Source organism: Rhinoderma darwinii, chromosome 3, assembly GCF_050947455.1.
Source record: "Rhinoderma darwinii isolate aRhiDar2 chromosome 3, aRhiDar2.hap1, whole genome shotgun sequence".
Lineage (NCBI taxonomy): Eukaryota > Metazoa > Chordata > Amphibia > Anura > Rhinodermatidae > Rhinoderma > Rhinoderma darwinii.
This window is the reverse complement of record NC_134689.1, coordinates 96497763-96518810: the sequence shown is the minus strand read 5'-3', so window position 1 is coordinate 96518810 and position 21048 is coordinate 96497763. Positions and strand designations below refer to the sequence as shown.

The 21048-nt window shown below is 43.6% G+C and overlaps 1 protein-coding gene across 2 annotated transcripts in view; it reads right to left on the bottom strand.

The window, feature by feature from the left end:
- The window catches only part of SH3PXD2B (SH3 and PX domains 2B), a 192567-nt gene extending 171944 nt beyond the window's left edge, over positions 1-20623 (bottom strand). The window contains exon 1 of one of the 2 annotated variants that reach the window (XM_075856500.1): positions 20141-20623. In XM_075856500.1, the coding sequence (XP_075712615.1) occupies positions 20141-20212 (72 nt within the window). In that variant the 5' untranslated portion in view covers positions 20213-20623. The remainder of the gene's footprint in view (positions 1-20140) is intronic. The other variant, XM_075856501.1, reaches the window with a different exon arrangement.
- Between the last annotated feature and the right edge of the window lie 425 nt (positions 20624-21048).

Genomic DNA, 21048 nt, shown 5'->3' with positions numbered 1-21048 from the left:
AGCTCTGACACACAGGATCCAGCTAATGACCATCACATCTAAGTTCATGAATGTTGATAGTTACCGTTGTGTCAGAGACACGCAGGACCAGCTTTCAGCCGAGCCGTCAGTACAGCTGACCTGACTAAATCGGCTTGGACGGAACGATACAGCTACTATCTATACAGGATACATAGAAGTTGTATCTTAAAAGTAAAAAAAAAAAGTAAATGTAAGAGTTGCTTAAAATCAGATAAAACATTGGATTTATTAAAAAAGTATGATCAAAGTAAAAATGAGAAAAACAGTCCCACAATGGCAAACTCCGCTGGAGTAACATGCAAAAGATTCATTAAAGAGGCTCCGTCACCAGATTTTGCAACCCCTATCTGCTATTGCAGCAGATCGGCGCTGCAATGTAGATTACAGTAAAGTTTTTATTTTTAAAAAACGAGCATTTTTGGCCAAGTTATGACCATTTTTGTTTTTATGCAAATGAGGCTTGCAAAAGTCCAAGTGGGCGTGTTTAAAGTAAAAGTCCAACTGGGCGTGTATTATGTGCGTACATCGGGGCGTTTTTACTTCTTTTACTAGCTGGGCGTTCTGACGAGAAGTATCATCCACTTCTCTTCAGAACGCCCAGCTTCTGGCAGTGCACAGACACAGCGTGTTCTCGAGAGATCACGCTGTGACGTCACTCACTTCCTGCCCCAGGTCCTGCATCGTGTCGGACGAGCGAGGACACATCGGCAACAGAGGCTACAGTTGATTCTGCAGCAGCATCGGCGTTTGCAGGTAAGTCGATGTAGCTACTTACCTGCAAACGCTGATGCTGCTGCAGAATCAACTGTAGCCTCTGGTGCCGATGTGGCCGACACGATGCAGGACCTGGGGCAGGAAGTGAGTGACGTCACAGCGTGATCTCTCGAGAACACGCTGTGTGTCTGCACTGCCAGAAGATGGGCGTTCTGAAGAGAAGTGGATGATACTTCTCGTCAGAACGCCCAGCTAGTAAAAGTAGTAAAAACGCCCACACACATAATACACGCCCAGTTGGACTTTTACTTTAAACACACCCACTTGGACTTTTGCAAGCCTCATTTGCATAAATACAAAAATGGTCATAATTTGGCCAAAAATGCTCGTTTTAAAAAAAATAAAAACGTTACTGTAATCTACATTGCAGCGCCGATCTGCTGCAATAGCAGATAGGGGTTGCAAAATCTGGTGACAGAGCCTCTTTAAGAGGCGCATGCCTCTTAATAAATCTGTAACATCGTCAAAATTGTGGTTTAACGACCGCGGCCGTGCCCCATCAAGCCCAGTCCAATCAGACAAAATAAATATATTGTATACTCACCTCTACATCCCCTCAGGCTCCCTCAGCGTCCAGCGGCTCATACAACGTCCGGGTGTTATTTGCACTGAAGCACTCAACGTCATTAGTGCTACGTCACATACAACGTCACGACGCTGACCAGTGTCAGTACGTTATCTGAGCCGCGGCATGATGTGGGAGCCAGAGGGGAGAAGAGGAGCAGTGAGGTGCGGATAATTATTTTTATTTATCTTTCTGATGGGGGAGGTAGTCCGATCTAGGGGGCAGGTGGTGGAGCTGGCAAGAGCTTATACCTTGCTACGGCCATAGAGTGAAATCTACGCCAGATAGGAGCTGGCGTAATATCCACTATTATTTGTGCCAGCTTTCTGACAAACTCTAGAATATTTGTCAAGCCGATGTGGCGCCACCACTTTTGTGCAGCCACGCCTTTTTCCACAAAAGGGACAAGGGCAGCGTAAAAAGGCGACTTGTGGGCCCTTTTGCGACTATTCTATGCCAGAAAACTGGAGTAAAAAGGTTAATAAATTCTGCAAAACGTCACTAGGCTGTAGGATTTCTGCAGCTTCTGAAACGAACAGTGCTGTAGTAGTTTAGAAGTATTTTTTTGATAATTTTCTCCTGTTGCCTTCCATTTATGTCGGATATACAGCTGAGGGGCGGTAGGGCTTAGCAGGCCTGGTTTCCTATTGCAGACAGATCAGTGGGGGATGGCTCCTGCTCGCAGCCAGTTGCCTTAAAGACAGAGGCTGGTAAAATAATCTGAGGTTTGTAAGGAGAAGGGGGTCATATAGAAGAATTCTGAATATATTTATCAAAGTTTGATTAAATATGAAGCAAAATAGGGTCAGAGTAAATAAATTGAGGAATTGCTCAGTTTTTGTATTTCTTATTTTTTTTTGTACATTCAATGTTCCTCTAAAAGGGCTAAAAATGAATAGATAACGGACAGAAAAGTTTACTCAACTTACATTTATCTCATGCAAATAAAAGCATCTTCTCCATAATTCTTTGTGGAATTCCATCTCTGCCACGAAATATACAATCACGGACCATAGTCCTAGATCTTAAAGCGAATCTGTCACCTCCCCTGATAGGTCTGTTTTGGTAAATAATTGCATTCCCATAAGATCGCAGTTCTGGAGCATCTTTTCTTAGTACTCTACGTTACGCCGTTCCTCTGTTTTTCCTCCTAGACATTTATGAAAAAAAATTGCCAATTGAGTGTTACCGGGTGGGGGTGTGTCTCTATGCAGTCAGACACTGTCCAATCAGTGCTGAGAGTGAGACTAAGGGGATAAGCCCCTTTGACAAGAGGAATGGTAAAATCAAAGTTGTCAATTAATTCATAAATTTCTAGGAGGATTAGCAGAGGAAACGCACAACATGGAGTTCTAAAGAAATGTTTTCAAATTATTTCATGGTGAATCCAAGTATTTACTGAAACATGCGAGTCAGAAGAGGTGAATTGTCCTCCTTATTGCTCATTCAGATGAGCGTAATAGTCGTCCATGTGCTGTGCGTGAAAATCACGCACAGCACACGGAAACATTGATTTCAATGGGGCCGTTCACACATGCAGGAGTTTTCACGCAGCGAGTGTCCATTGCGTGAAACACACTGCACGTCCTATATTGGTGCGTTTTTCACGCACCTACGCACCCAGTGAAGTCAATGGGTGCGTGAAAATAAAGCACCGCACACGGATGCACATTGTGTGTGTGATTTGCGCATCAATTCGTTTAAAAAAAAACAAAAAAAGATGTGCTTTGCAAGTGCATGAAAACCGCATGCCACTCGCAAAGCACACTGATGCATAACGCAGCACACTCGGACCAGATTTACGTGCGTTTTTCAAGCGCGTAAATCTGATGCATTCGTGTGAATGTAGCCTCAAAGAGGTTTTCCACTATAATTTCCACTAGTCATTGCACACTATGCAGTGTACGGAGCCGGAAGCAATTTGCTCCGTACATTGCATAGCGGCCGTGCTGCAGAACTGCTCCTATTTACTTGAATAGGTGCAGAGATGCAGTACTGCAGCTCGGCCGCTATTCTGTGACCGCAGCCAACTGCTTTCGGCATGGACATCCAGTGCCTGAAAGCAGCCGATCGGTCTGGGTGTCGGTCCCCCACCGATCTTATACTGATGACCTATCCGGTGGATAGGTCATCAATTGTCCGGTAGTGGAAAACCCCTTTAAATACCTTCAGTTTCCTGGATGTGTCTGTAGGTTGTATAAGGGCTCATTCACACTAGCATCAGAAATCTCTTTTTTTCATTCCTTCACAAATAAAAACAGGAAAAGATCCCTATAGAAGTAACAAGGAAACCATTTCCTTTGGAAATCTTTGCTGTATTACAGACCATCAGGTTGCTGTACCATGGAGTAAAATGTTTGTGTAGACAGAAAGGTGTCAAACATTAACTATCCCTGTAAAACGCAACAAAATACACATGAACTACGCCTGCAAACAAAGAGGCGAGTCCAACACTAGATTGTTCAGTGTGTATATATGATGCATTTATATACGGATTTTAAAAATACTTGGAGGCCGAAACGTTGCCTATTGTTGCTTTTATTCTTGCCAAAAATAAAAGCTACGCTTTAGAAGTTATTTGGTGCATTGGAAATTTTGATTTCTATGTCAGCTGTATACATTTATATACAGTACCAATGTTTGACAGGTCAAACATACACAAAGTGTTTCCTTTTGGTGTTTGAAAAGGATTACGCCATTATTTTTTGAAGGTAAAAAAAAAAAAAAGAAAAAAAAAAAAAAAAAAGATGCTAATTGGCATAAAACAAACAAACAAACACAAAAAATATCCAAAACAAAAAGACAACGTGAAGATAGATCAAAATGTAAGGCATAAATTGGCACCATATACGTTCAGATCTGCCGAGACAAGGAAAAAAAAAAGTATACGCCAATTGCATGGCCCAAATGTGATATAATCAGAGCCTTCTATAGGTTTTAAGGACTAAAAACCTCCATGGCAAACAGCAGGAATAAAAGTCCTCTTACCTGGGCCGTGTAAGCGAGTGCCGATCAACGAGACAGCTCATTGATCGGCGCTCGTTTGCTCCTTTGACAAAGAGCTATATATGGGGACAAAGGCTCGTTATGCCGATCGCTCTTCCCCATACATCATCATGTCGGCAGCGCGTCTCCCTGTTTACTCAGGAAGATGTGCTGACGAGAACTATCATATTCTACTTTTTTTAAACGATACGATCTGGATGAAAGAGCGTTTTCTCGTTCATCTGCTGATCGCCGCCCTGTTTACACAGGGCAATTATCAGCAATAAGCGTTCTACAAACGATCGTTTGCCTGATAATTGGCCCATGTAAAAGGTCATTAAGCGTCTCATTGAAGAAGATATTTAGCTAGTAAAGACTTGTCTATGTGGGAACAATGCCAGGAAAGGATTCAACAGATGTGTGTGGGATAAGAAGTCATCAGTGACCTCCTGACCTTTCCACCCCGAAACTTCTCCCTCTAATCTCCTTCATAACTTGGCGAGTACTGAATATAGGCAAGGAAGAAGTCAGAGGATACAGGTGGGAGTTTTTTGCCTTGCCTCGAAATCTAAATGCTCACATTTCTCTCCTATCCTCCCATTTACTTTCTAGGTTTGCTACTATAAAACATGAAACGTACTTTTAAACACTTTTATTACACATAGCTGAGTAATAAATTCTGCATTGATTCAGTCCGCAGCTTTACATTTGGATAAGCCGTACACACGGACATCTGCTCCAATCATTTGCCCACCTTCATTTTTTACACTAGATTCATACAAGGAATTTGGACACCAACACGGTTCATTCTTCTAAAGAAAATAGGCAAGGAAAACAGTGCGCGTGCGCTGTACCACCATCCATAGCGATGCCAGCTGAAAGACTTTACTTCTGTTACTGCTCTGTATTTTTCACCTCATCAGAATTTTCCATGCCAGTTTTCACAGAGACAGCGGCCCAAAGCGTTGACAGTGCCTAAACAGGACATGGACAGCCACTTGGCCATAACTTTTATACAGTACAAGCTAGGACTCAATTTTAACAATAAGCAATATTTCTGTAGCTGGAGGCATTCTGGAGCTACTATGTAAACTTACTGTAATAGTAGACATTTATCGACCACAAAGAGCAATATTATCAGAGTTATTAGCATGTTTTAGTTAGAAAAACAGGTTATTCACACACGTCTAACATTTTATATTCTTATACCGGCCACAAAGAAGCGGTTTGTTCTCCAAGTCTACTCTAAGTGGGATCAATAAGCTGTAACGGTCAGCCCTTTTGGAGGTTATAGAGAACTGTCTTTAGTCACTCAGTCACCCTCCTACATACACATACGTCTCTTTCTCTCTCACTAAATGTCGGACAGTCTTAAGGCCTGTTCACATCACCGTCGCTTTCCGCTGAGGGGTGCCGTCGGAGGTCGACTGCGCTATTGATTCCGTCCAAAACAACGGAACCCTGTCACAGCGGTGACAGACGGAAACCATTATCTAGGTTTCCGTCACCATTGAGTTCAATGGTGAGGGAAATGGAAGTTTCCAATTGCCTTTCCGCTGAGGGGTTAACCCAACGGAAACCTCCGACAGAACCCCTCAGCAGAGAGTGACGGTGATGCCTTAATTGTGTTACTCCCACAGTTATGTCCTTCAGCCTTCTGTGCTCACTTGGATAACTACATAAAGTAAAGGCACTCATAGTGTAGGAATATGCACAATACAGCCTAGGAGCTAGCAATGCAAACTCCTCCCCTAAGGCTACGTACCCAAAATCTACAACATAATTTTGCAGATATTAGTGCAGATTTGACTGCGAATTTTAACTTTTACAATGCCAAAAGTGAAATCCGACACCTTTCTGCAGCAGAACAGAGCACGCCGAAATGTAAAAAAAAAATCTGCAGCATGCCATTAAATCTGCGCTGAATTCCTCAATGTACGAATGAAGTTTTAAAAAGCCTATTCCTGAATCTGAACAGAAAACCTGCAGCAAACCTCCCAGTGTGAACCAAAAGAAAACGGATGTTTAAAACGCGTGTTTCCATTCATGTTTCAATGGAAGTCACAGCCTGGGAGAGGCTATAGAGCGATAAAACAAATAACTTGAAATGTGCTTTAATTCTTGGGAAACATGCTTCACCATTTGCTCATCTGAACGTGCTTGTACACTATAGGTTTCATGGCACAGTCTGGGGTAAAGAAAGGGAAGCTGTTTGCGGATGTAAAATATACAAAAAAACACTAAGTTTGAATGCGTCTCAAAGGCCTTATTCGCGCGAACGTGTTAAATGTCCACGTGACTGCTGTTGAAACAAGGTCCTATATAATTCACTGTGGCCGTTCACATGGCCGTTGGTTCAAAGGACCGTGTGAAGGGTACGTGAGATGTCCTATTTTTTTCACGCTTCAAGCATCCCTCCATACTCTAGTCTATGGGGGATGCGTGATATCGCATCCCGCAGCGCACGAATGCACCTCATATGTGAAAAACGTCTGTTTTTCACGTCAGAGATGCGCAACGACTGTCTGAATCTATACTCAGAGAAACCTTGACCGTCTTTGATGTACAAATAATACTTGCAATAGAAGAAATTAATGGGAGGGGGACAGAATAAAGAACAGAAGGAAAATGGAGCCAAAACGATGAGACAGCAATTGGCTTTTTATAGAGGAAATTAATATGAGCCTGGTTTAACTGCTGAATTGAAAAGGTAGAGATGCCAATAACATACCATGCATTTACCTAGGGTAACTGTGTAGGTTGTAGACCTGAGGATTAAATATCGGACGATAAAACCTGTCCGCAGGTTGATCATAGTGCATTGTTGAGTTTTTTAGCTCGTCATAATTGTAACCATACAATGTGCGTAGAATCCAGCAAGCCTTTGAACTGTGCATTATAGAATTCCTCGAAAATTTTAATGTAAGATCAGGGAAATTACATATTAATGACCTCCGCTTTGTGTCTAGCTCTATAATTACAGATCTGGCCATGAAGTCTGCACATGGCTGAGTCACCGATGATCAGACAGCAGGATATGTGGCCCACAAACAAACTATTAACTATGATCTCACATCTGTCCTTTTATAACATTTAAAACCATGAAAAGAAGTCATGGGTCACATCTCTCTTAGGCTGGATTCACACGAGCACGTTGCGTCCGTAATGGACGGAACGTATTTCGGCCGCAAGTCCCGGACCGAACACAGTGCAGGGAGCCGGGCTCCTGGGATCATAGTTATGTACGACGCTAGGAGTCCCTGCCTCGCTGCGGAACAACTGTCCCGTACTGTAATCAAGTTTTCAGTATGGGACAGTAGTTCCACGGAGAGGCAGGGACTCCTAGCGTCGTACATAACTATGATGTTAGGAGCCCGACTCCCTGCACGGTGTTCGGTCCGGGACTTGCAGCCGAAATACGTTCCGTCCATTACGGACGTAACGTGCTCGTGTGAATCCAGCCTTAGGGCTTATTCAGATTAACAAAAATGTAGTCCGTGTGACGTAAGTTTTTTTTTTTTACGCCCATCACACGGCTGCATGTATTTCTATGGGGCTGTTCACACGGCGGTTATTTTAACGGACCGTCCAATGGGCCCATGAAAATAATAGAATATGTCCTATTTTTGTCTGTTTTCAAGGATCGCAGAATAGACTCAAGCCTCTGCGGAATCCATAAAAATGAGTCTCGCACGGATGGGACTTGGGCGTGAAAAATGGCAGATTTTTACGTCCGAGTTTACACTCGTTTGTCTGAAAAAGCCCTTAGGCTATGTTCACATCTGCGTTCGTTATTCTGTTGTTCTGCTCCATAATAGGAGCAGAACCAGAAAGGCCGGTTCGGTTGCACCACCGGCCCAGGGACTCCACTACTGCTGCCGATGTCACTGTCCATATATGGACAGTGATGTTGGCAGCAGTGCTGGAGTGCCGATACTCTGCTCAGGAACTCCAGCTATAGGAAACCCCTTTAGTCACTGATCAAGTGTCAGGAGCAGCGCTGGAGTCCCGAGCAAAGCGCTAGCGGATTCTCTGCTCAGGGAATGCGCTATGTGAGAGCCCCTTGCCGTCATGCCACTGATAACACGCCGACACGAACAGCACAGGAAGCAAGCCCGTGGAGCCGTGTCGGTGCGTCATCAATATTAGTAAATCTACAGCACTTCCGGGAACAATTCACCGGGTTTGAAGGGCACCATTTAGTACAGAATTTTTAATGAAAGTACATTAGTAAGTGACTTCTTTTTACATAAAAATATGAAGGCAAAGCAATGTTAAAAAAAATGTTGGTCCCCGGATAACCCCTTTAAATCTGCCAGCATCCCCTGCTGGTTTAATATCTTTCCAGAGAATACTCTGGTGACTTGCTCGGTGTGGGTGTGTGAGAAGACTACACTTCTCAGAATGCATTACATTATAGGATGTGTATAACCAACAGAAATCTCAATACAGATCTGCATAATAAGGCCCTATTCACACGACAGTGTCTGAGTGTCGGCCGATAAAAACGGCCGTTTGACAGTTTATCCCGGCCGTTTTGCATCCGTTCCGATTCCGTTCCATGTTGCCATTTTTAACGGCCGATTTTGACCCGTTTTGCATCCGTTTTTTTCCCTGTCCGTTTTAAAATCGGATGAATTTCATTTGTACATTTTTTGCCACACACAGCCCTCTGTAGAGAATGGCACACAAGAAAACGGTTTCCTATGGGAACATCTGCAATGTACACAAAAAAGCCTCAAAGTAAGCAGACGGCACACACTACTATAATAAACTCCATCACAGATGAAGTAAATGAAATTTACAGATTGGCAGTGATCTCTTGCATCTCGGCTTCTCTACTGTAGCCCTTCAATGACTGTATTTGCAGTTTGTCTGCAGGATCATGACAGTGATCAATAGTGTCTGAAGTATGGCTGCCTACAGAGCATGATAAAGGTTCTCGTCTGAGATATGGCTGATCAGTCCCACAGGGCCTACAAAAAGTATTCACCCCCTTGAACATTTCCATGTTTGATTTAAACAATATTAAATCATACCAAATTTCATTGAGATTGCTCGACATCAGAAACGTGTAATACACCAAGATGGCAAAAATGACAATGAAAACTAAACACTCCAAAAAACAGTAACGCTATGTTCACACAGTGCAGATTTTGCATGTATTTTTCAAGACAAAACCAGGAACGGAACCTAAACAGAAGAAAAACAAAACAAAAAAGGCCTTAACTCCTTAACCCCTTCCCGCACCTTGACGTTAATGAACGTCAATGTGTGCAGTAACTTCGCGCACCTTGACGTTCACTAACGTCAGTGCTTTGACAGTTAACCGCCGCGCGGCGCTACACCGCAGCGGCGGTTAACTGTGCAGGGTGTCAGCCCTGCTCTCCCTGTTGCCGATCAGCGGCCTGTCGCCACTGAAATCGGCAATTAACCCCTTCGATGCGGTGGTCGATTGCGATCACCACATTGAAGAGGTTTACAGCGGATCGGCAGCCCCCCACATGTATTTGCGGGGGCTGGCGATCCTTCTCACGGCAACCAGAGGCCAGACAATGACCTCCGGGTTGCCATGTACGGAAGCCTCGGAGGATCAGCCTCCGGCCGGTCCTCCGATGCTTCCTGTCAGTGTGACAGTTACGTCACAATGACAGTTAGAACACATTACACTATGTGTGTAGTGTAATGTGTTCCAGCAGCGATCAGAGCTGCAAGTCTAAATGTCCCCTAGTGGGACAAGTAAAAAAAGTAAAAAAAAAATAAAAATGTTTTGAAAAAGTGTAAAAATAAAAGTTAGAAGTGACATAAATAAAGAATGCTTTTTTTCCTATAATAAGTCTTTTATTTTAGGAAAAAAATTAACACGATAAAAAAAGTACACATATTTGGTATCACCGCGTTCGTAACGACCCCGACTATAAAACTGTAATAATATTTTTCCCGCATGGTGAACACCGCGAAAAAAATAAACGAAAAACAGTGCCCGAATCACAATTTTTTGGTTACCACCCCTCCCAAAATCTACAATAAAAAGTGATCAAAAAGTCGCATGTACGCCAAAATGGTACCAATACAAACTACAACCCGTCCCGCAAAAAACAAGCCCTTACACCGCATTTTTGACTGAAAAATAAAAAAGTTATCGCTCTCAGAATATGGTGACACAAAAAATTATTTTTATAAATAAGTGATTTTATTGCACAAACGCTGCAAAACATCAAAAAGTTATATACATATGGCATCGCCGTAATCGCACCGACCCGCAGAATAAAATATAATGGTAATTTATAGCCCAGGGTGAACGCCATAAAAAAAAAGAATAAAAAACAGTTTCAGAATTGATGGTTTTTGGTCACCTTGCTTGCCAAAAAATTGAATAAAACGTGATCAACAAAATTTCTGGTACCCCAAAATGGTACCAATGAAAACTACAGATTGTCCCGCAAAGAATAAACCCTCACACAGCTCCGGTGGAAAAAAAAAAACGTTCTGGCTCTCAGAATATGGCGATGCAAAATGTGCAGAGTGTTCCAAAAGCAGATAAGATCGGGCGCCTTTTATCAGTGCGACACCGGCCCCATATCTGCCGATTATTATTTATTTACTGCATTATTATACCCTCTTATTATACCCTGATGTACTCCGCACAGATAACATATGCCCCCACATTATAAACTGAAACACCAGTAAAACCCCAAACAGAACTACTACCAAGCTACATCTGCGCCCCAAAAGCCAAATGCCGCTCCCTCCCTTCTGAGCCCTGCAGCGTGCCTAAACACCAGTTTACGCCCATAGATATGGCATCGCCATACCCAGGAGAACCCGCTTAATATTTTGAGGTATTCGTCTTCAGTGGCACAAACTGGGCATAACATGTAGTGCACTAAAATGGCATATGAGTGGAAAATTGTAATTTTCACTCTGCACCATCCGCTGCACATTAACCCCTTCACGCACCACGACATAGCATGTTTTAGTGTGGAGGGTGATGTATGGAGCGTCTCACGTGAAAAATAAAGCATTTAAAACGGCAAAATCACTGTTTTTTGGTAACCTTGGCTCTACCTAAAAATGTAATAAAAAGTACTCAAAAAGTTGTATGTACCAAAAAATGGTACCAATAAAAACGACCGCTTGTCCCTCAATAAATAAGCCCTCATACCGCTCTATTGACTGAAAAATAAAAAAGTTGTGGCTCTTGGAACACGGGGAGGAAAAAACTAAAAAGGAAAAGAAAAAAATGGATCAGTCCAGAAAGGGTTAATTACTTTCTAATGAAAAACCATTTATGACCACACGTGGGGTATTGCCGTTCTCGGGAGAAATTGCTTTACAAATGTTGGGCAGCATTTTCTCCTTTATCCTGTGTGAAATTGAAAAAATGCAACATTTTAGTGGAAGAAAAGTTGATATTCATTTTCACGGCCTAAGGCCTCATTTACACGAGCGTATTATACGCGCGTGCGACGCGCGTGCTTTTCACGCGTGTCGTACGCACCTATAATAGTCTATGGGGCTGTTTAGACGATGCGTGAATTTTGCGCAGTGCGCGTGCGTTGCGTAAAACTCACGACATGTTCTAAAATCGTGCGTTTTTCGCGCATCACGCACCCATTGAAGTCAATGGGTGCGTGAAAACCACGCATGCCGCACGGAAGCACTTCCGTGCGAACTGCGTGATTCGCGCAAGAGCTGTCAAACTCCTGAATGTAAACAGAAAAGCACCACGTGCTTTTCTGTTTACAAACATCCAAACGGAGTGTCAAATTCGAGATGAGCGCACCGAACTTCACCGGGTTCGGCAAAACTCGTTTTGACCGAAACCGGTAAAAAATGTTCGGGTACGCGACGTCAGGAGACAGTCTCTGTCCACGGTGCTGAAAGCGTTAAACTGGTTCAGCACCATGGACAGTGACTTCCGCTCCGAAAATCCATGAACCTGTAAAAAAAAAAAAGACGTTCTGACTTACCGATAACTCCGGTCCGACCTCCCGGGATGACAGTTAAGTCCAAGTGACAGCTGCAGCCAATCACAGGCCAAGCACAGGCTGCAGCCAATCACAGGCCAAGCACAGGCTGCAGCGGTCTCATGGACTGCGGCGTCATCCTGGGAGGTGGGGCCGGATGACGAGAGAGGGACGCGTCACCAAGGCAACGGCCGGGAGACCGGACTGGAGGAAGCAGGCAGTTCATGGTAAGTTTGAACATCTTTTTTTATTCACAGGTTGGTGTATATTGTGATCGGCATTCACTGTCGAGGGTGCTGAAAGAGTTACTGCCGATCAGTTAGCTCTTTCAGCACCTTGGACAGTGACGGGCGTCGACTAGCCTCATCTCTATGATGGCGGCTGCGCGAAAATCACGCAGCCGCGCATCATACACGGATGACACACGGAGCTGCCAAGTGCCTTTTGCGCGCGCAAAACGCAGCGTTTTTTGCGCGCGCAAAACGCACACGCTCGTGTAAATGAGGCCTAATTCTAATAAATCCTGCAAAAGACGTGTGGGGCCTAAATGCCCACTATATCCCTAGATAGATTCTTTAAGTGGTGTAATTTCCACTTTTGGGGGGTTTCCACTGTTTGGCCTCTCAGGGGCTTTGCAAATGCGACATGGCACCCAAAAACCATTTCAGCTAAATTTGAGCTCCAAAAGCCAAATAGTTCTCCTTCCCTTCCAAGCCTTGCTGTGGGTCCAAACAGCAGTTTATTACCACATATGGCATATTTCCGTAATCGGGAGAAATTGTTTTACAAATGTTGGGGTGCTTTTTCTCCTTTATTCCTTGTAAAAATTAAAAATGGCTACCTTTTTTCAGAAAAAAAGTAGATTTTTACCTTTACAGAATAATTCCAATGAATTCAGCAAAACAACTGTGGGGTCAAAATGCTAACTTTACCCCTAGAAAAATTCCTTGATGAGTGTAGTTTCCAAAATGGGGTCACTTTCCGGGGGTTTCCACTATTTTGTTCCCTCCAGTGCATTTCAAACGCGACACGGCACTGAAAACGAATCCAGCAAAATCAGAATTTCAAAATCCAAATGGTGCTCCTTCCCTTCTGAGTCCTGCTGTGGGTCCAAACAGCAGTTTATTACCACATATGGGGTATTGCTGTAATCGGGAGAAATTGCTTTACATATGTTGGGGTGTTTTTTCTCTTTTATTCCTTGAAAAAATTCAAAATTTCTACGTTTTTTCAGAAAAAAAGTAGATTTTCATCTTCACATACTAATTCAAATAAATTTAGCAAAAAAACTGTGGGTTCAAAATGCTAACTATACCCATAGATAAATTCCTTGAGGGGTGTAGTTTCCAAAATGAGGTCACTTTTGGTTTTTTTTATTGTTTTGGCCCCACAAGACCTCTTCAAACCTGACATGGTACCTAAAATATATGCTAAAAAAAAGGAGGCCCCAAAATCCACTAGCTGCTTCTTTGCTTCTGAGGCCTGTATTTCAGTAAATTAGCGCACTAGGGCCACATGTGGGATATTTCTAAAAACTGCAGAATCTGGGCAATAAATAATAAGTTCCATTTCTCGGGTAAAACCTTCTGTGGTATAGAATTTTTTTTATTACAAATGAATTTTGTAAAAAACAAAATGAAATTTGTAACTTTCACCTCTACTTTGCTTTAAATCCTGTGAAACGTCTAAAGGGTTAAAACACTTTCTGAATGCTGTTTTGAATACTTTGAGGGGTGCAGTTTTCAAAATGGGGTGATTTATGGGGACTTTCTAATATATAAGGCCCTAAAAGCCACTTCAGAACTGAACTGGTCCTTGTAAAAATCGCCTTTTGAAATTTTCTTGAAAATATGAGAAATCGCTGCTAAAGTTCTAAGTCTTGTAACGTCCGAGAAAAATAAAAGAATGTTCAAAAAATGATGCCAAACTAAAGTAGACATATGGGGGATGTTAACTAGTGACTATTTTGTGTGGTATTACTATCTGTTTTACAAGCAGATACATTTAAATTTAGAAAAATGCAAATTTTTGCACATTTTCTTCAAATCTTGGTGTTTTTTACAAATAAATGTTGAATTTATCGACCAAATTTTTTCCCTAACATAAAGTACAATATGTCACGAGAAAACAATCTCAGAATCACTTCGATAGGCAAAAGCATTCCGGAGTTATCACCACATAAAGGGACACATGTCAGATTTGAAAAATCGGCTTCGTCCTGAAGGCCAAAACAGGCTCAGTCCTGAAGGGGTTAAGGACACGGCCAATTTTGGCCTTGAGGACAGAACAATTTTTTTATATCTCCCTCTTTGCATCCCGATGCTCATAACTTTTTTTTTTTTTTTGTACGACGTAGTTGTACGAGACTTTGTTTTTTGCGGGACGAGTTGTACTTTATGTAGGTAACATTTTTTGGTACAAATACATTATCGTTTAATTTATATACATTTTTATTTCGGCAAATATATATTTTTTTATGTTTGTGTATTTTTTTAACTTTTTATTTATTTATAAAAAATATATATTTTTTTTAATCCCATAAAGGGATTTTTCCTTTTGATTTTGTAACTAATGTACTGGCATAGATCTATATGCCAGTACATTAGCCTGTGTACTGATTGTACACAGGCAGTTGTTGGGGCATACCTAAGTATCAACAGGAAATAAGTTCAGACAGCCCTGGGGTCCTTCAATGGACCCTGGGCTGTCTGGCCATACAAGTTATGGCCTTTGATCGCGTCACAGTTATTTTCTGTGATGCGACCAAAGTGCAGTCCCCCCTCCTTGAACACCGCAATCAGCTTTTATCACGCCATTCAAGGGGTTAACGGCGGAGAGAGGATGTTTCTCTTCTCTCCGCTGCTAGAGCGGGGCCGTGGCGGTGTATTACAGCCGTTGCCCTGCTCTCGATTGCGCGCAGAGACGGCTGTTGCACAGGACGAGAATGCTCGTCCTAATGCGGGAAGTACCCGCCGCTCAGGACGAGAATTCTCGTCCTGTGTCGGCAACCAGTTAAAGGTCTGCTCTCCTGGATTTTAATTCTGGGTTTGGCGTAAAGAGGACGTGTCACTAGGTCATAGAAGGTGAACCAGCAGTCTCACCTTACTACCACGGTATTCTGGACTCCAGCGGTGCTTTCATTTTATTTCTACGGCCCTCACCGTTCCCGAGATATGGCTCCTGGTTGTTTTGGTGCCAAATATGGTAATGAATAGTTTACTAGCCAATAGGGAGTCGACACCAGCGATTCTCCAGAGGTGGAGCTAACTAACAGTCTCTGACACTGTCCTATCAGAATGAAGCTGCTTCACACAATGCGAGAGACTGATGCTGGAGGGAAGGGGGATGACTTAAAATATCCATATCTCAGACTGTGGATCAACTAGAACAGTGGATCTGATATGAAAAACTAGATTCTTATCTTTCATATGCCACCAGGACCGCAGTTCTAGCTGTAACACAACCGGAGAGATCACCAGTTGAAAACACAGTCAGGAATAGTAGTTGTATACTAAATGCATATACAGTTCCCATTCCCAATTGTGTCTTACTGGTGATATCTCCGGTTGCGTCACAGCTAGAACTTCACTGCAAAAATTCAGCTGTGGCACAAACCAATGTCAAGGTTAAGGGTCAATGCACACGATGCGTATTACGTGCGGCAAATCCGCAGCATAATACAGTACTAGCAAAGTAAATGAGATTTCAAGAAATGTCATCTACACTGTATTTCTGCACGTAAATTGACCTGTGATGCATATTTTAAAATCCGCATGTCAATTTATCTTGCGTTTCGGCTTGCCAAACAGTCTTAGTTTTAAACAAAAACGCACCTATTTCCGCATCAAAATGTAAACCGGCATCAAAACTGCACCTAAAAACGCATTAAAAAAACCGCACCATTACATGCCGTTCTAGCTGCGGTATTCCGTGCGTATACCTGTGGTTTTGATGCGTATTTTCCACATCAAATTACGTAATGTGTGCATTCAGCATAACCGTTTTAGAAAACGTCTTTTTAGTTTCCCCGATTAGTGCATATTACACCCTAATACGCAGTCATGAGCGGCCCTCAGCTCTGGAGGTATCCAGTCTAAAATAGAATAGTGAACAAGGAACTGCAAACTAAAAATGGGCAAATACCAAATTATGACGGCCAAACAACAGGGTCAGAGCATCTCCAAAACAGCAGATCGTGTGAGCGTTCTCATTATGCAGTGGTTAGTACCTACCAAAAGTAGTCCAAGGAAGGACAACCGGTAATAAGTTCATGGACGCTCAATGCACATTGATGCGCATAGTGCGTGAAGGCTAACCCGTTTGGTCCGATTCCACACAAGAGCGACAGTAGCACAAATTGCTAGAATAGATAATGCTGGCTATGATAGAATGGTGTCAGAACAGTGAATCGCAGCTTGCTGCATTTGGGGTTGTGTGGCGGCAGGACAGTCAGAGTGCCGATGCGGACAACTGTCCCCCGCTGAAGGCGCCTACAAAAGGACCGATCAGCATCAGAACTGGACCATGAAACAATGGAAGAAGGTTGCCTGGTCTGACGAATCCCGTTTTCTCTTACATTATGTGGACAGCTGGGGTGTGCGTCGCTTACCTGAGATGGCAACAGGATGCACTATGGGAAGAAGGCAAGTCGGCGGAGGTAGTGTGATTAATTAATTTTTCCTGCAGCCTCCTTGCAGGTGCTGTTAGCAGAAATTATATTTTTTATATATATATATATATATATATATATATATATATATTACACATACATACAGTCATGTCCGTGGATGCGGGTCGTCAGATTCACTCTCCCCCTGACGGCCGCAGCCATGGGTCGGCGAGCACTGGCCCCAGTCTCCTCCTCAGGAGACGCCAGCGCTCGCTTCCACTCACCTCGGGCCGGATCCCGTAGGGTACGCGGGCACGCTCGTGCCCGCTCTTAAAGGGGCAGCGCGCACACCAGACTTTAATGAACTATCAGCCCATGAATGCCCTGGACTATAAGAGGGGTTCAGCCCCTTGCTTCGGTGCCTGAGCGTTGTTGTCGTACCCTAAGTTTGTCTATGCAAATGGTCTCCTAGTGTTTTCCAGTGTTCCTGTATCCCGTGCTATCCTGGTCGAGTGCTGTGCTGTATACCACGCCTGTCCTGCTGCGCCACACCCGACGTCTACCCGCTGCCTAAGTCCCAGCCGAGCCTGCCTTGCTACTATCCGAGCTGCCACAGGTACCCTATACGAACTATAGACTTTAACCTGCGCCCTGTTGGCCAGCTGCCATACCGCCAAGGCGGTACGGCCCAGTGGGTCCACGAACCCTACGTGACACACACACACACACACACACACACACACAGGGGTGCATAAGAATAATAATAATAATAATAATACATATACAGTTTAAATAGTATTTTATAGATTGTACGAAATTGTTTTGTTAATCTCATACGCTGAACTTGGCGGACGTCACCATTTACACATTGCTGTATTCTAGTTTTTACACTTTGGCACAAAGTTCTTTATTGGCATTAAATTCTTGGCATACTTCTTTTATGAACTGAATCACGTTAGCAACCGTGCGTAGTTTTCTTGAATATACCTCATCTTTGATAACTCCCCAGGAAAAAGCCCATCGGGGTAAAGTCTGGTGATCGTAGTGGCCATCCAACCAGGCCTCGACTACCTATCCACCGATTGGGTAATTTTTCGTCAAGAACATTACACACCGCTAAAGCTTAGGGGCTCCATCTTGCTGAAAATAGAAGTCTTCATTTTCATGCTCCAACTGCAATTGTGGTATTACATTTTCATGGAGCATGTTAAGGTACAGGTCTGAGGTAACCGTTGCATTGTAAAAGCACGGAGACCCCCACCAATCGCTAAAACAAAGCGTCAGAAGTGCTCGTGTGAGCGCTAAGCCGCTTAGATTCTGTTCGGCTTTTTCTGGAAAGCCAATGTATCGGGCTACGGCTCATAGACTTTCTATTGAGCCCGTACTCCGATACATTGATTTCCAGAAAAAGCCGAACAGAAACGAAGAAACTCAGCGCTCACACGAGATCTTCTGACGCTTCGTCTTAGTGATTGGTGGGGGTCTCAGTGCTCGGACCCCCGCCAATCAAAACTTCTGACATGTCAGATGTTTGTTACCCATTAAAATCTAAAAGAAAATCCCATTTCCTAGCAGTTTATTTACCTTAGTGTTTGCTACTTTGTTCTTTAGCTTTTCTGTATGAGAGCAAAGCTATGATCATATATTACGGCCAGATTGGATCCGTGTGTCACCTGTATTTTGTGGCCCGCAACGATAGGAAGGTCACGTAATCGGATTTCCCAGGTATTTTCTAGCATTGTATCCACAAAATGCACACAGATGACTTCCGTGCTGTCCGTTACATTTGCGGACCCATAGACTTGAATGGCGGCGTTGGTCCACAAAAACGGACCGAGATAGGACATGTTCAATAGCGGAACAAAACAACAACTCCTCAAAAAAACACTGATATGTGTGCATAGCCCCCCTAGAAATGGGTTAGACTGCTGCTTTGTCTCTTATCCATGCTTTACACTGCAGCGGTGTGCTCAGATTGGCGCTTGTGTATAAACAAATGCCCAGCTGAAAATTAGATGGATTTCCCTTACGATCCATGCACGGACACCGTAGAGACATGCAAGGTCCCTAGGCAATCTTGTTTGTTGCCTCCACGAGGCACCGTATACTCTCTCGTAATGCTTCTAGGGTAGAAGATCGCTTTAATATTGCATGTGATGGATTGCGTATGAATTTATGAGAAAAACACTACCGCTATGTAAAATTGGAGACAGTATAGGCCCATAGCAGCCTATGGATGCCATATTACAGACTCGTATAACACAGCAAGGACAGAATGATTATAAACCACAAAGAACTAAAACACCAGTGAGAAAAAGCAGACAGGGAACAGCCACAAGTATACTGAGCCTCAGAGGATGGGGGGGGGGGGGGGGTCTCTACAAATCTGAGTGTACCGGTAGCGACTCAGATGGCAATCTGTTAGAGAATTGCGCATAATGTAATTCCCTGTACTATAGTTGTCAAACTGGAACTATGAATGCAAACCAGCAGTCAATGACACGGAGGATCCTTACTAAATATCCTTCCCATTATTGATCCGCATTATGGTGGAAGTGGTGAGCACTTTGTCACAAATCAGATTGTTAGGGTCGGTCCCAGCAGTGCACTAAGGAACTGCACGTCAATAAATCTCCTTTGTGGAGAACCAGCTACTTTCCATTGGTGACACCCTGTGCCCATACAGCATCCACCGTCTACCATCCTGCTGCGCTATATCCAGCTAGAAAATACGCTGTCAGCTCCACTGGCATCATTATCTGCCAAGTCAGAGCCCGCTCTAGTCTACAATTAGGAGGATTAGTCTGTTGCACATTGGCAAACACACCTAACCGTAAAGTCCTGTTTACACTGAGCGATTGCCAATAAGCGACTGCCGCGTAGCAAGCTCATGACACGGTTACTTGTACAATCTATGTATTAATAATACCAATTTTGAAACGATAAAAATTTACAACATCCTAATGGAAATCAACTCAGGTTGGCATCCCCGGAGGACATAAACCCCACATAGAAATAACGTATACCAAGTGCCATAGACCTCTATGTGGCATTACCAGTCACTATTATGTACCCTCTATGTATTAGAGAAGATATGGAGCAGCTAGTGGTTGTTCACACCAGGAAATGGTTGTGGGCACTGCTGGACAATGAGTTCCCCCCCTGAAGTAAGCGCCCCCCAGGCTGGGCAGTCACTCATATACAAAGGCCACTCACATAGTGCTTGTTGGGGCTGCGCCGCTTCTGGACGTTCTGCACGCTGACTTGCACGATGCTTTTCCTGGGCATGACTCAGCCGGGCAGCAGACAAAAGGGCAGAGGAGAGCTGGTAGTGTGTTCCTGGAGCTCCTGACTCTTCACACATGCAGCTGGGTGACGGGGTCGTGTGGTGACAATGAGCGAGAGAGCGGCACCGATGCCAGGTTCAGCGCCCGGCTTCTCTCCTTTCTTTCCTCAGTGCTTCATCCCTCCCCTCTCTCCCTGTAAGGAGGAGCGGCCCACAACTCCAGCACGGCCCTCTACGTCCTGCGACCAGGCTGTGGGATGAGGGCTTTACTACATTTAATCATGGGTTAACCCCTTATTCGCCGGCGGCATAGTACAAAGCGCAGACACCAGAGCTTACAATCTAACAGCGTGAAGGAGCCTCCGGCGCCCTGTGCAGTCGTGTGTGGAATTCTTTCAGCACACAAGATTATGTATTACCAGTATATACAAGTCCTTCACTTGTATGTACAAGTTCATTCCATCCAGATATCAATTTCTGGGAATACTAGATGACTAACAACCTATTTTTTTTACCTTGAATTTGACAAAAAAAAATAAAAAAGTGTGAAAAAATGCAACTGAAAACACGTCAAAACACTTGTGTGTGATACCGGTCTTACACTAAAGGCTCATTCAGACGAGTGTGTATCTCGTCCGTGTGACGGCCATTAAAGCAAGGGCCGTCACACGGACTCATGTATTTTAACGGGGCCGTTCACACAACCGTTGTTTCACGTTTTATTTTCTAGCGTTTTCATGCATCTCTCTATAGACTCTAGCCTAGGCAGTTTTTCACGTCAGAGGTTGACCACGTTCGTGTGAATGTAGTCTAGGAGGGGCGATGGATTTCACCCGCT